Source organism: Chelmon rostratus, chromosome 5 (genome assembly GCF_017976325.1).
Source record: "Chelmon rostratus isolate fCheRos1 chromosome 5, fCheRos1.pri, whole genome shotgun sequence".
In the NCBI taxonomy this organism is placed as follows: Eukaryota; Metazoa; Chordata; class Actinopteri; order Chaetodontiformes; family Chaetodontidae; genus Chelmon; species Chelmon rostratus.
In genome coordinates this window covers 6,200,774-6,213,555 of record NC_055662.1, presented here as the reverse complement: position 1 = coordinate 6,213,555, position 12,782 = coordinate 6,200,774, and the positions used below count along the sequence as shown (strand labels likewise).

Below are 12,782 nucleotides of genomic sequence, written 5' to 3'. Positions count from 1 at the left end.
TGCCAGCCATAAATGTGATCAACGTGAACTCAATGCAAATTGATTGTGCAGTGGTAAGCAATGTGCAGCAATCGCAAACCTACCTTCAGTTTGTTCTCCTTGCGGTTAACAATGACAGCGCTGATCTGCTGGTCCATGAAGATGAGGATAGTGACGAGTAGGGCAGGGACGAAGCTGGCCAGATAAACCCACCACGGGTTCTTACCAAATGGCATCACCAGCCAGCCACGATCCGGACGAGTCGGCTAGTGGGAGATGGAGGGGGAGGCTTTATTTTCACAACAACTGAGCAGTGCATTTCCACAGTGGAACCTGACTAAGATGATTACAAGACATTTTTAATCAGGGTCCAAAATGTTTTACATTTTGGTGAAAAACCGTATTGGCTTTGTTGTAGCAAGTTAGGTGGGGAGATTGATACCACTCTCATAGCTGTCCATTCAGTACGACGCTACAGCCAGGATGCAGGGGGACACAGCTAGAGCCTGGCCACTTTATGAAGTGCATCTGTGAAATGTAATTCAATCTAATACAGCTAGTCAGTTTTCATTGACACTACCAGAGAAGTGTTCATTTAACTATGTTCATTGCTGAGGTTGTAGTTTGCAGCAGTGCAGAACTAGACTGCATTATATTGAGAGGTGTCTCTCATGCTTTGCGACCCATGCACAATGTACAAATTGACTGGAAACCTCACAGTGACTGCAAGAGTCCAGGAAGTAACTGCTCCCAACCGAGACATTGTGCTGCTATACTCCCTCCTTGAAGATTGAAATTTAGAGGTGCTGGTCGGCAGGTTTGTTTGACCTGTGGACAGAGCGAGGCGTGCTGTTTCCTGTGTTTGTGCTATTCTAAGATAAGGTGACTGTTTCCTGGCTCCGGCTTCATACTTAATGGGCCGTCATAAGAGTGGTATTTCTTAAAATCTGAACTTATTCCTTTAAAGCAGAAAACGACCACCAATACTTTCAAGTGCCATGTTTAGCTTTAGTGTGTGCTGTCAATAACTCAAACAAAACAGCGATTGTTTGAAATCTTATTTCTACAAAGAAAAGCAGAGTTTGAAAAACACTTGCTGCACCTTAAATTCCGTGGGGACGATTAGCTTGGGAGTTTTGAGTCCCATCAACATGTCAAGGCCCACGAACGTCATGATGGACATGAAGATGGAGAAGTCACTGATGAGTTTCCTCAGCTGGTGCCACAGACAGACAGAGACAAAACAGTTCAAATGAGAAGAAAAGCCATTTGTTTGCCAAACTGAGAACAGAGTGACGGTCTAATAGTAGCAACTCATAAACATTGAAAAAGCTGAGCTGTGTCTGGCTTCACGGGAGTCACTGAAAAAAGAAGGGATCAGCTTTTTGTCTGTTTGACATTCCACTTCCTGTTAAAGATCAGACACAGGACAGATGTGAGCAGCAGTGCCATGTTGAGCCTGAGGGGACTGCACCAACATGGCTGTACAATCAACAACAGGTCACTGTGCTGCTAAAAACACATTAATGATTAAAAGCCTGAGAAGGTGCTGAACTGATCTGTCTGATAATCTGATGTTGTTCCACTGATCAGCAGTCAATGGCAGTAATGGCAAAACACAGCAATTCACCAAAAATGATCGTGACGAAGAAGATTGCTACAGTAGCTACCATGAATCCAAAACACTGCCCAATTAAAAAAATACTAAGAAACGCCTTTGCAAATGTTATCTGAGGAACAAAATGTTTGTTTTGCCTGGAGGATGCACACACTGAGCCTAATGCAAGAATCACCAGTGCAAACAGTTGTTACTCCAGTCGGCTAAAATAAAACTAAATGAAATATACGTCATGCAACATTAATATTCTTTTTTAACACTAATTGATATTGATTTTCTGATTTTGTGGTTTTATTGGCATAATGAGGCATGGCAGCTTATACAGCCCAGCAGCTAATGAAAAGTCTCTCACTCTCTCAGTTGCCTCGGGCTCTTCGTGCAGGTCGCTTTACAAAGGAACATCCTGCAGTATCACACCTGTCAGTGCAACATCACCTGCCGCATAAAACTCTCATGTTTATTACTGTGACTGTCACAAAAGCTTGATATTTCAATTTGCTTTAATAAGAAGTTTTTTGGCGTCTAACTTCATGTCATACCATTTCTGTGGCGGTTGGTATTGTCTGTGCTGTTATTTTGAAGGTCCATTTCCTGTGTTCTGTTTTGTGGGCTGTAACTTTACGTTTTGTTTTCCTGAGGCTCCCCTCCCCCCCGATGCGTCGAGGAGTGTTTGGGCACACCTGAGTTCACTTCAGGAGATTAGGACGCCTATTTAACCTCTGCTGAGTGACTCCTCGACGCCAGAGTATACTTCCACGTACCGTGGTATCAGTTGGTCTCAGTCTCCTGTGGTATAGTACGTTTTGATAGCTTGCTGAACTTTTTTGATTAATTGTTTGTCTCTTCTCTTTTTGTTCCAGTGCCTCCCTTGCCCACACAGCCCAGCACTCTCTGGACCTCTCTGAGTTCGTGTTTTGTTTGGACCTCACGCTGCCAGCGATTGTTTCAGTTATTGCCTGTTGTTGCAAAATAAACTTTTGTTAACCTTCTCCGTTTCCGCTCCTGGGTCTCTCTCTGCACCCGCCGTCACAGAATACTCTGGCCAAACATGGACCCAGCGGATTCGGACCCCTTTCGAGCGGCGCTCGCCCATCAAGGACTACGTCTCGGCCAGCACGAGGACATGCTGCGGGGAGTAATGGAGGCAGTACAAGGTCTCAGCGTCCAAGTCCGTGACCTCACCGCTTACCTCAGCCGCACGGACACCCGTGGCTCTCCTTCCTCCCCAAGTCCCACACCAGCGCCACCCCCACCGGCAGCCGCTGCAGCCCAATCTACCTCTCTGTCTGTCTCTCAGCGTGAGCCGTATGTGCCGGCCCCCGAACCCTTTTCAGGTGAAGTTGGTAATGCTGGGGGGTTTATCTTGCGCTGTTCACTAGTATTTGATCAACAACCCCTTAGTTATCCTTCTGATAGAGCTAAGATAGCTTATACAGTTAATTTGTTACGGGGCAGGGCAGCGCAGTGGGCTACAGCGTTATGGGAACAGCACTCCCCCATTCTCTCGTCTTTCGACAGTTTCTCGAGGGAACTTAGTCGTATTTTTGATCATTCACGACAGGGGCAGGAAACTGCTAAACGCCTATTCTCCTTGGCGCAGGGAGCGAGATCAGTGGCAGATTACTCTATTGACTTCCGTATCGCAGCTTCAGAGAGCGGGTGGGGGGAGTTAGAGCTACGAGGTGTTTTCTTACGGAGTCTTTCTAGTGAGTTAAAGGACGAATTAGCTTCCAGAGATGAACCCGATTCCTTAGAGTCATTAATCTCCCTCGCCATACGCATAGATAACCGCTTGAGAGAAAGACAGAGAGAGAAGGCCCAGACTCGCCTCTCTCATGTTCACGAGCCAGCTTCCCTCGCTCCCCCCTCAGCCAGTGGCGGATCCTCCGGCCACTCCGCTGCTCCCTCCACGTCCTCCTCTCACCCTTCGGAGCCCATGCAGTTGGGTCGGACCCGTCTCCACCCCAGCGAGCGGCAGCGACGTTTCAGCCAGCGGCTCTGTATCTACTGTGGCCAGGGAGGTCATTTTCTCGCTAACTGCCCTCAGACGCCAAAAGGGCAGGCTCACCCGTGACGGAGAGCGCACTGGTGAGTCAGACATCCCCTAATCCCAGCTCTCCCTCCCGTATTACCGTGCCCTCCTGTCTGCTTTGGGGTCGTGAGTCGCTTCCCATGAGGGTTCTGATTGACTCAGGGGCAGACGAGAGCTTCATCCACACCGAACTAGCCACCCAGCTTAAGCTCCCCCTTGAATCCCTCCCGGTGCCCAGAAATGTAACCGCCTTAGACGGCCGACGTATAGCTCAGGTCACTCAACGTACGGTCCCGGTCACGCTCATAATCTCTGGGAATCATAGAGAAGACATCCAATTCTTCGTCATTCCTTCCCCTCAGATTCCCCTGGTGTTGGGCCTCCCCTGGTTGCTTAAACATAACCCCCAGATAGACTGGACTACAGCTAGTATCTCCACCTGGAGCCCATTCTGTCATGCCCACTGTCTTCGTTCGGCCAACCCCTTTTCTTCCCGTGTTTCTCCACCACCTCCCACGCCCCCTGTCCTTACCTCCGTGCCTCCAGAGTACCATGACCTAGCCCCTGTGTTCAGTAAAGAGTTAGCCCTGTCCCTGCCTCCTCATCGCCCCTACGATTGCTCCATAGACCTCCTCCCTGGTGCTCCTCTCCCTTCTAGTCGGCTGTATAACCTGTCACGCCCCGAGAGGGAAGCCATGGAGACATACATCCAGGATTCTCTAGCCTCTGGACTCATCCGCCCCTCATCCTCTCCGTTAGGGGCTGGCTTCTTTTTTGTTAAGAAGAAGGACGCCTCCCTTCGCCCCTGCATCGACTTCCGTGGACTTAACGACATCACCGTTAAGAACAGGTACGCTCTCCCTCTCATCGACCCCTCCTTCGAACCACTCTGCTCCGCCACCATCTTCTCCAAGCTTGATCTGCGTAACGCTTATCACCTCGTCCGGATAAAGGAGGGTGATGAGTGGAAGACAGCTTTCAACACACCGTTAGGTCATTTCGAATATTTAGTCATGCCTTTTGGTCTCACCAACGCCCCCGCTGTCTTCCAGGCTCTCATTAACGATGTCCTCAGAGACATGTTAAACCGGTTTGTTTTCGTTTATTTAGATGACATATTGATTTTCTCTCGAGATCTAGAGGAACATAGACAGCATGTAAGACTCGTGCTTCAGAGACTTCTTGAGAATAAATTGTTTGTTAAAGCGGAGAAGTGCGAGTTTCACTCTGACTCAGTGGGTTTCCTCGGCTATATCATCGCCAAGGGTCAGCTAAGACCCGATCCTGCCAAGATCCAAGCTGTCACGGATTGGCCCGTTCCCACCACCCGGAAGGAGTTGCAGAGGTTTCTCGGCTTCGCTAACTTCTACCGCAGATTTATCCGTGACTACAGTAAGGTAGCTCTTCCCCTCACTAGACTTACTTCTGTGAAAATCCCCTTCCAGTGGTCTCCCGATTCCCAACAGGCTTTCGCCCAGCTTAAAGCACTGTTTACCTCTGCCCCGGTGCTCAAACACCCCGATCCCACTCGTCAGTTCGTGGTCGAGGTGGACGCTTCCGACTCCGGTGCTGGTGCCATCCTCTCCCAGAGAGACCCTCAGACTCACAAACTGCATCCCTGTGCTTTCTTTTCCCGCCGCTTATCCCAGGCCGAGCGGAATTACGACGTCGGGAATAGAGAGTTGCTGGCTGTGGTTTGGGCGCTTCAAGAATGGAGGCACTGGCTGGAGGGCGCTACGGTTCCCTTTTTGATCTGGACTGATCATAAAAACCTCGCCTACTTACGCACCGCGAAGAGGCTTAATCCCCGCCAAGCCAGATGGGCTCTGTTTTTGAGCCGGTTCAATTTCACCCTCTCCTATCGCCCCGGCTCCCGTAACACTAAGCCCGACGCCCTGTCCCGTCTCTATGCCCCTCCCCTGGACTCGGAACATCAGGATGTCATCCTCCCGCCGGCTTGCATCGTGGGTATGGCTACATGGGAGATCGAATCCCTCGTGCTCCAGGCGCAGAAGCAACAACCGGACCCTGGGTCCGGTCCCCCCGATCGCAAGTTTGTCCCGGATTCGGTCCGGTCGCAAGTTCTCCAGTGGGCTCACTCCTCTAGACTTACCTGTCACCCTGGTTTCCACCGCACCCTCCAGTTCCTCCGTCAGAGCTTCTGGTGGCCGAGGATGTACCGCGACACCCGTGCATTTATTGCCGCTTGCTCTGTCTGTGCCAGGGGAAAAGCTTCTCATCATCCCCCTGCGGGGTTACTGCACCCCTTGCCCGTCCCAAGCCGCCCATGGTCTCACATCGCCGTGGACTTTGTTACTGGTCTTCCTCCATCTGAAGGTAACACTGTCATCTTAACTATTATTGATCGCTTTTCCAAGTCTGTGCATTATGTTCCCCTGCCTAAACTGCCTTCTGCCCTCGAGACTGCTAGTCTACTCGTGACTCATGTGTTCAAGCTTCACGGAATTCCCCTCGACGTGGTCTCGGACCGGGGTCCACAGTTCGCTTCCCAGGTGTGGCAGGAGTTCTGTAAGGCGGTGGGGGCCACGGCAAGTCTGTCCTCTGGTTACCATCCCCAGAGTAACGGCCAGACAGAGCGAGCTAACCAACATCTGGAGTCCGCTCTTCGCTGCGTGGCTGCTCATCATCCCGTCTCTTGGAGTACACACCTGCCTTGGATAGAATATGCCCACAACTCCCTCTCCTGTTCGGCCACAGGTATGTCACCGTTTCAGTGCTGTTTGGGTTATCAACCTCCCTTGTTTCCCGAGCAGGAGACTGCGGTATCCGTCCCTTCTGTGAAGGAGCACCTCCGGAGGATTAAGGAGGTATGGCAGTCTGCCAGAGCTGCTCTCACCCGCTCCACGGAGAGGAACCGACGGCTGGCCGACGCTCGCCGCGTCTCCGCCCCCGAGTACCGACCGGGTCAGCAGGTGTGGTTGTCGTCACGGGATCTTCCGTTGGATGTCGAGTCACGTAAGCTCTCTCCCCGTTTTGTCGGTCCTTTCGAGGTGTTGAAGATCATTAATCCGTCTGCCGTCAGGCTCAAGCTACCAGACTCTATGAAGGTCCACCCCACCTTCCATGTTTCCCTGTTGAAGCCGGTGCATTCCAGCGAGCTCAGCCCGCCGGCCGCCGCCCCACCTCCCCCCCGCCTCATTGATGGTCATCCCGCCTACACGGTGTCACGGATCTTGGATGTCCGTCCACGCGGCCGTGGTTTCCAGTTCTTGGTGGATTGGGAGGGTTACGGTCCAGAGGAGCGTTCCTGGGTCTCCAGGGGACTCATTCTGGATGACTCTCTCCTTCGGGACTTTTATGCCGCTCACCCGGACAAGCCGGGTAGAACGCCTGGAGGCGTTCGTTGAGGGGGGGGTACTGTGGCGGTTGGTATTGTCTGTGCTGTTATTTTGAAGGTCCATTTCCTGTGTTCTGTTTTGTGGGCTGTAACTTTACGTTTTGTTTTCCTGAGGCTCCCCTCCCCCCCGATGCGTCGAGGAGTGTTTGGGCACACCTGAGTTCACTTCAGGAGATTAGGACGCCTATTTAACCTCTGCTGAGTGACTCCTCGACGCCAGAGTATACTTCCACGTACCGTGGTATCAGTTGGTCTCAGTCTCCTGTGGTATAGTACGTTTTGATAGCTTGCTGAACTTTTTTGATTAATTGTTTGTCTCTTCTCTTTTTGTTCCAGTGCCTCCCTTGCCCACACAGCCCAGCACTCTCTGGACCTCTCTGAGTTCGTGTTTTGTTTGGACCTCACGCTGCCAGCGATTGTTTCAGTTATTGCCTGTTGTTGCAAAATAAACTTTTGTTAACCTTCTCCGTTTCCGCTCCTGGGTCTCTCTCTGCACCCGCCGTCACAATTTCCTCCTTATTTCTGTCACAGTACACTGATGGCACATCATTGGCAGATGCAGTAATATTTTCTAATTGTTTCAGGTCCCCTAGTGTCACTACTGACACTGCTGAATTTCTTGTGTTTTCGTCTGCTGATTTTCGGCATCAGGACTTGAAGCTCTTCAGTTTCTTTTTACTATTTGACATAACATTGTCATGAAATAAAACAAAGACGAACAGGTAGCCTCACAAAGCAGTTTGCACTGATTATGTGAATGAACAAATCCTCTTGAACAGGTGGCTGAAATGAGCAGCTGTAAGTTTGTGCAGTCACAAGGGTTTAGTGAACGTAAACGTCCCTTTCTTTTGTTTACAAGATGGCTACACAGGGTGATTTTAACGGGACTGTAACTTATTCTGCAACGCTTTCTGTCATTTTGTTTGGTTAATCTAAAACCATACGCAGATAGATCTGTCACCTTGGTGGGGAAGTAGCGGCTGAACTTGAACTTCTTGAGGGAGACGGTCATGGAGTAGGTGCCGAAGAAGAGGATGAAGGACATCAGGGCCAGGTCGGGGACGAACTTGCACGACTTTCCCACCAGAGAGCCTCCGTACTTCAGACACTCCTTCTTGCTCAGTTGGCTCCAGTCCAGAGCTGTCACATTCAACTGGGATGGTGGGTGGCATTGGTGGGGAGACAGGAGAGGATGAAGAGATGAAGAGCGAAGTGTTTCGACAAAGACGCAGAGGAAAACGTGAACGCAGACAGAGTGAAAATTGTCGGCACAGATGTGAAGTTATAATCCACGGAGGAGAGCGAGAGAGGACGATGGGGTGGATGGTGAGAAACAAAGGAGAGACAGAGGAGAGCAAAGCCACTTCTTTGTCAGACAGAGATGATACTGACAGTGCTGTTATTTCTGTAATTCAATTTGGGAAAAGCTGAAATGTTACCGACCCTATAAACATTCAGCCGAAAACACAATGCACCAAAATAGAGGCAAACAATGGAAATTGAATGAAAACAAGCACTTACCCCAGAGACACTAGAGCTGTTATCTGGCATTGGAACTAAACCATTGAAGATCATTGCAGCCACTGTTTATGAACGGGAGAGAGACAGGCAGAGACAGGGAGGTGATGAGACAGAAAATGAAGAGGGGATGGAGAGGAAAACAGAAGGGAAAGAAAGAGAAACGCAGAGACATAATGAGAATCCAGCTGTTGGATGTTACAGAGAGCACTCTGAGGCCCATGCAGACAGACAAAGAGGTACTCACTTGCAGGAGACGGCAGCCAAATTGTTTGTGCATGGCGAAAACAAACAAGAGACAAATCAGTTACAGAAATCAATGTCTACGGGAATTACTGCAAATCACTGCCGCAAACAGAAAACAGATTAGAGAACGTGGGAATTTGTACAATGAAGGAATCTAATCTAAGTCTAACTGTCATTTGTACGCCACCCCACAAAGAACAGTTAAAGCTGGTTATTTCAGCCTGATAATCACCATAGACAGCAGCTTCAGCCAAACAAGTTAGAGATAAAGTGTCATTTTTGAAAAGAACCCTTTTTATCTGGTTTCTAATGATTTGTTATAAAAGGAGCATCCTGGAAAGGCTCAGTCATTCACATGCAAGGATGGAGCGAGGTTCACCACTTTGTCAACACATGATTGTAAAGGGCATTAGAATGTAGTCTGGTTTTATTTAGGATTTACGCAAACTTTCTTTGGAAACTAGTGTAGCAGTGCTGCTAAAATAACAACCACAGATAAAATCAAAAACTGCAAAAAGTAAAAAAAATCTTAAATCAAGGCATTAAATGAAAATGTTCCTGTTCTGCTGGCAGATAATTTAGCTTATTTCAAGTAATATTTTGTTCACTTGCTTTTACGGCATACAGAGTGGAAGGGCTCTGTAAACTGAATACAGGCTGTTTTACTCTCCTCCACAACCTGCCTGGGGAGCCAGTCTACCAAACCCAAAAAGAGCCTCTTGCAGCCACACTGCCTCCTCGCGGATAATCCCCCTGTATCTCCCTGAGCCAACGGGTGAACTCACTCGGGTCTGGGGCCAGGCATTCGCACTTGTACGTGGTGACGTCGTCGGGCTTGTAGTCAGTGTTGATGGGGTAATATTTGAAGGAGCCCACCATCTTCTTGATGGCGTCAGAGATGAAGATGAAGGAGATGAGGCTGGAGAAGCCCTCCTCAGTGAAACGTGTCATGTACTTAATGATGTAGCTGGCGTCTGTAGCTACCAGGATGAAACACTGCAGGCAGGAGTGGATGCCGATCCACAGACGCAGCTCCATGTAGTCTATGTTGTTGTTCCTTTGGGTGTGAGAAGTCAGGGAAGCATAATGGATGCACTGATGACGGGCATTCATGTATGCAACCAAACATATCTAATGCTGCTTCTGCACATATCTGTATTTATAAACTGAGCATAGAGATATGGTATAAAGGTTTCAAAAGTTTGACCCCAATACAGACCATCAACAGATTTGTTTAAAAATGGAACGCTGAAGGCAATAAAAAGCTGGAAAAACTGCCTCGTATGTACGTTGAAGGCTGCTACATGAGTTGCATTTTAAAACTAATCTCTTTACTCTCACTAGAATTAAACACAAACCATGCAAAGAATCATGAAGGATCTCAAGCAGTAGATTCAGTTGGGTTTTTCTCTGTAATGGAATTATAAAATAATCCTCTAATTGGCATTAAAGATGGTGTCTACTGCACGCCACAGTATTCACACAGTACTCTATCCACTGCAAGACTATTTGACTGTAAAGAACCTCACTTGCTGAATTCAAACAGGAGTTTTTCAAAGATGAGGATGGGCCCTGTGGAGCTGAGGATGATGAGGGGCTGACCGCTGAAGAGACAGAAGACAGAACCAGCCAGAGCTGTACCAAGGAAACTCTCCATCACACCCTGTTGGAAGAGGAGGGGCAGAGAAAGAAGGTGATGATACAAACAGATGGAGACTCTCTGGACAAGTTCACGGGAAATGAAAATGCAGCTGAAAATAGCTGGAACAGTTGGGACAGAAAATTGTGGTGTTGTGATGGTGATGAAGTCAGCAAATCAAGCTTCAGATGAGACGAGGGAAAGAGAGGAATAACAATAAAACAAGGACGTGTGTGTGTGTGTGTGTGTGTGTGTGTGTGTGTTACAGAGAGAGACAGAGAGACAGAGAGAGAGAGAGAGAGAGAGAGAGAGAGAGAGAGAGCATGTCCATGAGACATTAAACAAAGGTTCAAGAAGTCGTATTTCAACTTGACAGGGAAGAGTGAATGAGTGCCAGTCAATGCACGTAACTGAAATGATTCCTGTGTACGTGTGTGGGTTCGTGTGTGTCAGTGTGTGTATGTGTACGTTGGTGTAACTGTATTGACGCACAAATAGTAAAAGAGAGAGCTGATCTGATGTAAAACCAAAAGGAAGTAAAAATAGTCCCACCTCCACAGTGTAGTCTGAGTCATATTTATGAAGTGAGACACACTCTGGTAAGAAGTTTATATTTGCAGACTCAATGACATCACTGTTCTGAATGAGCACTAAAATGAAATTAATGATTATGTCTTGTAGTTTTTCCTCATTTGTTCTAATATGCAAACACATTTGGATGATTGACATTCTGAAGTGGATATTATTCAATTCAGGACAAACTAAATTAAAACCAGGAAAACAGTGTCACTTGTACGCAAGACAAACTAGCTGCACGTAGGTAAAGACTGTAAATATATCTGATCTAACCTGATAAATATGACACACAAATTGCACTTGAACTTCCTGGGCTGACACCAGTTGATTTAATCTACTGCTGCCGCTTGCCTCTGTTTACAGTTGGTTTTCTGTAGACTTCCAAGCCATGGTAAGTTTGACTGTGTCTTAACAGCAATAATAATCTATTCATGCACTGGCACCGAACATGTCCGTGTGTCACTGACACACATCCACCATATCACGGCTCAAGTATAGATTTTTTTTGAAAAAATCTTTTACATTCGTACATGACTAGCACCTGTAGAGCTCATTCATTAACACATTGTATTTCTTAAAAGAAGAAGTTGTGGTTTTATCTGTTGGACTATGTCTTGGATGGGGGTAGCGACTTCCCTAAGTCTCTGCTGTGAATACTGCTCCCATCCAAGAAACAGTTCCACACACAACCCCCACATAAAACCGCAGCTTGGTTTTGTATGGATTACGTTACTTTTGGACAGAGCCAGGCTAGTTGTTTCCCCCTGTTCCCAGTCTCTATGCTCAGCTAAGCTAATCAGCTGCTGGCTATATGGAGACAAGAGAGTGAGGGTATTGATCTTCTCATCTAACTATCAGAGTGGGAAGCCAGTAAGCGTATTTACCAAAAACAATCCCTTTAAATTGAATTTGCAATATTATGTTTTTTTTATGAAGTATGGTTTTGTGTATGAAGCGATTATGCCAAACAAAATCAGTCACAAGCAGTTTGTATGCAAATTTTATCTTGAAAGAACATTGTTGTTATTCCATAATTTAAATAAATAACAGATAAATGATAACTGCAAAGACTGAATTAAGAGATTTTAGCTCTTAAATTACTTAATTATTAAGCCTAGAAAAGAAATGATTCATGAAATACCACAAAATGTTCTGCAATGGTGTTTAGAGACACACAGCCTAGCAGCATGTATTGAACCCTCTTTGTTTAAAGTGCTTATCTATAGTTGATAAACCAAGTTTACAAAAATTGACTAGAATAAATTGGGTGTTCTGTTTGCTGTGTTTGGCACTCTGTTTTACCTGGTAGTTGTCGGTAGCATCGCCCAGCAGGCCGCCAAAGGTGATGGCATTGGTAATGCAGCCCAAGTAAATGAAGAGCACAGCGGAGATGGACTGAATGTGGAAACCCTCATAGAAATCACTAGGTAGCCATGGTAATTTCCGTTTTATGTCCAGGTACAGACCACCGCAGAAGCTATTATACACAGACAGACAGGGGGGTAAGAATGCTTCACACATTCCACACTCTGCTTAACACACGTTACTTTCTCTGAAACAGGAAAGTGCAGAGTTTTTGGGAGCGGGATACTTTCACAGTGGTTTAAAATTTGGTCTAGACACACATGTAGGCGTGAGACATCAAGTCTCTTTTCTGCAGCTTCAAAAAGACACATCTGCATTGTGCTTTGACTTGTCGAAATGAAATAGACATTGATCACTGCAGAAATGTACACATTAAAGATTAATTATTTTTTTTCATTTCCAAAAATTCAACTGGTACAAAGCACATTTTAAATCTTGTTTTACACCATGT

At 47.2% G+C, this 12,782-nt stretch overlaps 1 protein-coding gene across 1 annotated transcript in view; it reads right to left on the bottom strand.

Annotated features, from left to right (window-relative positions):
• slc4a5a (solute carrier family 4 member 5a) overlaps window positions 1–12,782 on the bottom strand; it is a 32,486-nt gene that overhangs the window by 6,112 nt on the left and 13,592 nt on the right. The window contains exons 11-17 of the mRNA XM_041937521.1: window positions 12,269–12,443; window positions 10,281–10,414; window positions 9,537–9,808; window positions 8,509–8,543; window positions 7,949–8,140; window positions 1,082–1,195; window positions 84–245 (exon numbers count right to left, since the gene is read on the bottom strand). Coding sequence (XP_041793455.1) covers window positions 84–245; window positions 1,082–1,195; window positions 7,949–8,140; window positions 8,509–8,543; window positions 9,537–9,808; window positions 10,281–10,414; window positions 12,269–12,443 — 1,084 coding nt within the window. The remainder of the gene's footprint in view (window positions 1–83; window positions 246–1,081; window positions 1,196–7,948; window positions 8,141–8,508; window positions 8,544–9,536; window positions 9,809–10,280; window positions 10,415–12,268; window positions 12,444–12,782) is intronic.